Source organism: Pyrus communis, chromosome 9 (genome assembly GCF_041283825.1).
Source record: "Pyrus communis isolate YQ-2024b chromosome 9, ASM4128382v1, whole genome shotgun sequence".
Taxonomy (NCBI): Eukaryota; Viridiplantae; Streptophyta; class Magnoliopsida; order Rosales; family Rosaceae; genus Pyrus; species Pyrus communis.
Genome location: NC_142573.1, coordinates 1,026,308 through 1,033,087, shown reverse-complemented (window position 1 = coordinate 1,033,087; position 6,780 = coordinate 1,026,308). Strand labels below are relative to the sequence as shown.

Here is a 6,780-nt window from a genome sequence, read left to right as displayed (position 1 = left end):
TCCAAACACCTTTCACACACTGTGGATTGTTCTTAATTTCTACGTTACCGATGATGTTTTATACCTTATTACTTTAGTTATAATTTCGTACAAATAGTTATTAATCATTCATTTAAATCCAAGTTTTTTGCTTAATCTTTTGCCTGTGACTATATGCAAAAAGCAGGATCAGATCATTTAAGGTCATCTGTCTAACCAAAGACATATAAGGAACGTTCTTACTTCCGAGTTCGCGAGAAAGGGGCCGTGTGAGATACAAATTCAGACGTGTCCCTATGTGTGTCTTTGGTTGAATGGATGATGTAGTATGATTATGAAACTAAAGATTTCTCCCAATAGGTGACAGGGCATGATGGAAAGTAACACAAAACAGTACTAGTCAACACTTCTGCTTTAATTTTCGTACAAATAGTCAACACTCTGCAGTGGCATCTCAACATATAGTTAAGGTTCTAATTAATTTAAGCTAAAGGCAGAGGTTGCATATTTAGAATTTAAGAAAATTAAAGCTTTGAAATAACATAGGTCAACCGCCAACATTAATAGACTCATTGATCGATGTATAATCTTTTGAGTCCTTTGTTTTATTTAATTAAAATTAGCAGCGGGATCCCCTCCTGCAGTTAAGGGCACCGGCGGCGGTGGTGATGGAACCCACAAGAGAAGAAGGCCTTGCACTGAGGCTGGAAGCCCTGGCATAGCTTGAAGAGGCTCCTGCTCCTGATTGCCTGAAAAAAGCCCCGTTCAACAGCATATCCCCCTCTGACCTCCAGTTCCACTTCCTCCACTCACTTTCTGGTGCATCCTCATGTTTAGTCACCTGCGTTCATCACATAGTATATTAATATTTTCCATGCATCGATAACTAACTAGCGCTCCTCATATTTACATACGTACGATGACTTGTGGGGAGTAGTAAATGTGGTAAAAATAACACTATTCATAGTTAGTAGTTGTAAATTTAGGAAATGCAATTGCAACTACCTCTTTATCAAAACGTCTATCCGGTGCAAGAAACCTATTGCCTTGGCTGAGGATAGTTGGGGAAGCACTCCCTCCTATTGCGTACATTTCCCAGTGTGTGTAGTCATTGTTTACCACATGAAAATATCCATGTCTACACCTGCAATTTTCAGTATGTCTTAGTTTTCATCATTTTGTTTTATATCATTTCACAGGAGTGGAGAATAAAAGTTTTTTTTTATTTTTTATTTTTTATTTTTTATTTTTTTAAATTTAAGTTGAGTTTGAAAAAGTTACACATTAATTATAAAGGGAAGTGATTTCGCATGCGTAAATGCGTATTTTCTCCATGTACACCTTCGTATTTATGTGGTTTTCTAAATCAATGAAAAAAAAACTGACAAGAATTAAACATGTGTGTGAAAAATAGAAAACGAACGTGGGAAAATCATGTTCCAAACCATACCTTGGCATTCTTTGGACAAGGCCTTCTCCAAAATGATTAAAGGCAATAGTGACTTGCATGTTCTTGTCTTGTGTATACGAATCACTATGTCCCAAAAGCATGACCTTATCATGATGAGTCATGTAGTTATTCGATATGGTGATGGCCGTGGATCCATGTATGGCATCAATGAGTCCATCATGGCAATTCGACAGCGAGCAATGGTCCACCCATATATGCTGCCCATTAAAAATGGATACACCGTCACCGTCCGACACCGTCCACCACCCCGAGTGCTCCGGTGAGTTTCTTATGTTCCCATTCCCCGCCGGTTTGCAGTCGTGTATGTGGATGCCATGGATGATGATGTTGGTAGCGTAATGTATGGTGATGCATGGCCCTCCAGCAATGTGGACGCTCGCACCTCTGCCGTCGATGGTCTTGAACGAGTTCATAACTAGCTCTTGTTTTAACTGAACCACCATGTCCCTTTTGAATATGATCCACAACGGCTCGTCCTGGATCACTGCATGTCTTAGGGTCCCTGGCTTAGGGTTTACTGGGTCGTCGTCGCCGGAATCGGTGACGACGTAGATTCGACCGTTTCTTCCTCCGATGGCGTCCTTGCCGAAGCCAATGGCACAGTCGGCAAAGCGCTGGCGGTTTCTTTCCCAGTTGGGATCACACCTCCAGCAATCATCAATTGGGTTGCCAGTTCCACAAGACAAGTAGGCCAAGTTCCTCCTGGAGGCATTGATGCTCCTATATATATATATATATATATACACACACACAACAATACAAAACATTAATTTATGTACTTGCATAAATATAAATCAACGAATTAAGCATATAGATAATTACTTCAAAGGTAAGGAAACGTCTGTATCATTTACCTATGGACCTCCTCTACTACTCGTTCAGGGTCTTGAACTTGTGAAGAGGAAACAAAAGTTGCACTTAAAGAAGTTATGAGAAAAATTGTAAGCAAAAGTGAGAGCTGAGCCATTTTTCCCTGCAGCTCTCACTTGATTTGCAGGGAGAGAGTAAGAGGTAAAAGTGAAGTTTAAGGGGATCGAGGTGGTGGTGTGATGGGCAATGGATGAGAGCTGAGTGGGTTTATAACGGAGTTAAAGCCGAGAGTGATGGCGTGATTAATATAAGAATGTGGGTCCTCCTGATCGTAATTTCAGGTTGCTTATCTGCTCGTTGTAAACCGTTAACAAGGGAACCCTGGATGTTTCAAACCGACCGAGTCAAATTATTGACTTTTGTGTGTCAATATATTCCAGAGGCACAAAAAATAACTGCCCCCTTTTTATGATTCTTTACTTTTATTTCCTTCTGTTTCACCATTGGTAGATCATCATGAAAATGATACATATCGATGATTATTTTATGTGATGTCATTAATTATTAGTGAACTATGAGGGATCAAGCATGAACTATGATAAGAGTACTACTGATTAATTAATCCTATTGTTCTTTAATCTTACTGTATATTTAGAGCTAATTAAGAAAATTTATGAACCAACTAAACTGAAAAAAAAAAAAAAAAAAAAAATTAGTGTGTACCCACGTCGTGTTTTAGTCCACGTAAACGTTATAATATGAATGAGTTGTAGAGTTAATATAAATACTATGTGATGACGTTCAGGCGCAATAAAAAATCTCTCAACCATAAGACTAGGACATGTGATCAGATTCATGCAGGGATTAGAAAATGAAGAGCAACGTACATGACCTTATTTGACGTTCTTTCATTAACTTTGGTCAGTTTGTTTAAAAATTACTTCTTTTTTTTCACAAACGATAGCCTTAGCGGGTTAAATTGTTAGTTGTTAGGGGAAAATGGATTGATGGGCTCGAAACTGCATCAAAGTGCATAAGCATCATCATTTTCCGTCACTACGGTAAAATATCATCTACAATAGAAAGTAACTTTGATTGTTGGTAGGTTGGTAAGCATTATGCAAAAGTTACCTTCATCATTGGCGAAAGCAATACGAATTTCCCATCACGTAGATTTTATTACGGGACTGGAGGGAGTAGGAATGGAACACATTTTCTTCCCTCCTACTTACCACATGATGGCAAATTTTGACCATGTATCCGTCCTTTTCGCAATGAGGAAGAAATGGAGCCGTAATTAAGTCTAATCTAAGTTCATTTTTTACGTAATAAAAAATAAAGAAATCATCTCAAATGTATGATGTTTTTCCCTTTTTCAACGACATATCAAGTGCATGTCTGTTTAGAAAAAATGACATGAATCACGATTAAATTTCATGCAATGCATACCAGCATATGCTTCTTTTCTCCCCTGACTGCGGAACAATATTTTGACCAGCAGAAGTAACTACTGTATAACTATATGTACTTATCAAGATTGGTCAATTATTTCAGCCATATACATAAGATTCCCCTTGTTAAGGGAATTTGAATCCATAGTGTCCTCGTGTAAACTGTTTTGTAACCGTATATTGACTATATAATACTCTGGAGCCAAATAAAAGTTACAAAACAGTCAATACGAGAACACAACCATATCCCGCTCCATAAGTGATAGAGCGGTCACTGCATGAACCGTAGAGCAAGATAACTGCTGTGAAGCTGCTCTCCGGATTTAGGCTAGTTAAACACTGTGTTTTCCCTTTTTCATTGCTCTTTGATGGAGCTAGTGCGTGTTCACCTAGTTGAAGCATTCCTGAAATCAAGTTCTAATTAATTACGTTGAAACATCAAAATACTGGAAGGTAATTATGAATTGAACCCAAAACCAGAAGTTTGAACATATGCATGCTCAAAAGCTACATCACTATAATTGTAAAGTATAGGCAAGGCATGTAAAATAATGCAACAACAATGTGCATGGCTAATGGCTTTATCATTCACGCAGCCACAGCATATATGGACGTGTGGTTCAATCATGTACCGATAATCGAACTCTTGAAAGTAATCTAATTTTAACATATAAATCAACTATAGAGAATCGATTTTTAAAATTGAATGTACCTCAACCTAGTTTCGGTTTTTGGCGTCAACCAGTTTCTAATGTGGTGATTTTAGAGCGCGTCCAACTGTTAGATCCCACATCATTTAGGGAAGTGGATCCTCTATGCTTTATATGTACATGCCCACCTCCATATAACACGAGACCTTTTGGGAGCTCATTGGCTTCAGGTTTCATTGGAACTCCAAAGTTAAGCGAGTTCGGGCGAGAGCATTCTCAGGATGGGTGACCCACCGGGACCAAAGCAGACAATATCGTGCTACGACGGAGTCGAGCCCAGGATGTGGTGGAGCCCGGGTCGAGATGTGACAATAACTCTTGGCCTCTTGGCCAACCATGAACTGCTCCAAGAGGGCGTCATCTACATTGGAACTACGATTTGAGATGAGTCTAACGTACAAGTATTTGAATTCATTTGTTTAGATAAGCTCTATATCATTGTTTGTTCGAGTGTTCAAACTTGAAATATAAAAGATTTTGTACTGAAAAATACAATTTGTAGAATATAAGCAAGATAATTTTGTAGAATATGTTGTAGCACATGTCATAGAAGATGTAGCTCATTGGGTATTACTATTACGTACTTCAATTTGCTTTTTTTCTGTCGCTTTAAGGGTTGTTTCTACACTCATTTTCCACTCAGAAGTCTTCACTCGGTTTGAACTTGATGATGGCTTTGATGGCTTTAAACCGATATGGTCATGACACTCTGTTCGTCACTGAATGTTTAATTTATGCGAGCACTCCTACTTCTTACTCAGAAAGATCCCCTTCAAGGTTCTATATTTCTTTCTCAAATTAAATTTGACACCACTTGATGTACTTCAAGTTTGTCATAGCTACTTTATTTTAGCAATATTTGTGGAAATCCAACTTTAAACGCATCCTAATTAATCTCAACCGATAAACCAACTTGATCATACGACCTTGCCGTGATATAATTCAAGTTTGTCAATTGCCCAACATAACAAATCCACTAATGATCAAGAAGTAACTAAAAGAAGAGAAATTAATAAAAATTTAACCCAATTCATGAACTACTTGGCCAGTGGATTCTCACTTACTTAAATCCAAGCAATGACGAATTTTAATCTAATCTAAATTTAAGAGAGAAATTCAATTTGAATACTAAGAGAATTACACATTTGCTCTAAATAACGTGTTTATGTGAGAATGTGAAGGTAAAAGAGTCTCACATCGGTGAAAGGAGAAACTTTGCAAGGGCTTATAAGAGATTAGGCTACTCAACTTCTTCATAGCATTTTGTTCCAAAAAAAAAAAAAAAAAAAAAAAAAAAGCTTCTTCATGGCTTTAGAACAGGTTGGCCCATTTGTGAAGCCTAACGACCACATGTGTTTCATGTCACCAATTCATTTTGTCCATGTGTTTCATTTGAAAATTCTCTACATATAAGGAGGTGTGTTAAGATATAAAACTCCCTATATTATATGTTAGATTACTTTCTATATTCAAATTATTTTTATGATAGAATTTTAACTTCTTCAGTTTACATGTAAGAAATATGACAATTAACATATTTGGGTTAGATAAAACAAAAGTATGAGCTTAAACCACAAGCCCAAACAAAAGTACCAAAATGGAAATCCCATTCCCACCGACACTGTCCTGACGATCCAATCAGCACCGTTCAGTTTGGTAATATCGAGAAACGGAATCGTACGAGGGTTTTGGATTGTGATGGTGATGTGATATTTCTTCTTGTGAAAATTCGGTGCAAAAGCTTTTGAAGAGAAGCGGCAACTAAATTTCACGATTAAATCACATTAACATTTTGATAAAATCTTACTTATTTTTAAAAGCTTCAAAGCTCGAATTTAGCACTTTCTCGTGTTATGCCAAACAAGTAGAGGAAAACGTATGGAAGTTCATACCTATAAAGATGATGGATATATTAGCAAGGGCTTAAATGAAATCGATCTTTGGAGTTGGAGATGGCAGATGCCAGAAGGCACAACTATCCCATGAGTACCAGACTATAGCATTGATCAAAGGCACATGAAAGAGCCTAGCAACTAGCAATACCACTACATAGTCTCCCATTGAATCCAATATGGTATCATGGATAGCATTTGGTCCCCATCTATCAATCTTGCATTGGAAACAAATTGTAATGTGACCCCGAAATTATTCATCATTTAGTTTTATTAATTCATGTGCTATAATATAAATGTACGATATGAAAACATTTCAATAGAGCAACTTGATCACGTTAGTTTTATAGGTCAAACCCAATTGCTGGAAATATTACTTGGCTTGTAAGAGTTGCCCTACGAATAAAGGAGTTGTAAGAAACGGTGGTCCATAAGTGTCCTTACATCACAATTTGGTGGACCAACAT

The 6,780-nt window shown here is 37.4% G+C and overlaps 1 protein-coding gene across 1 annotated transcript; it reads right to left on the bottom strand.

The window, feature by feature from the left end:
- Positions 1 to 360: 360 nt before the first annotated feature.
- Positions 361 to 2,534, bottom strand: LOC137740165 (pectate lyase). Its single transcript, XM_068479982.2, has 4 exons — positions 2,305 to 2,534; positions 1,430 to 2,170; positions 985 to 1,123; positions 361 to 820 (listed from the first exon to the last, which is right to left on the bottom strand). The coding sequence occupies exons 1-4, from the start codon at positions 2,415 to 2,417 to the stop codon at positions 599 to 601; spliced, it is 1,215 nt and encodes a 404-aa protein (XP_068336083.2). The 5' UTR covers positions 2,418 to 2,534; the 3' UTR covers positions 361 to 598.
- Between the last annotated feature and the right edge of the window lie 4,246 nt (positions 2,535 to 6,780).

Coding starts and splice junctions, on each gene's coding strand:
- LOC137740165 (XM_068479982.2), bottom strand. CDS start 2,417: ATGGCTCAGCTCTCACTTTTGCTTACAATTTTTCTCATAACTTCTTTA. Junction 2,171..2,304: donor GTAGTAGAGGAGGTCCATAG/GTAAATGATACA, acceptor ATATATATATAG/GAGCATCAATGCCTCCAGGA. Junction 821..984: donor ATAGACGTTTTGATAAAGAG/GTAGTTGCAATT, acceptor TGATGAACGCAG/GTGACTAAACATGAGGATGC.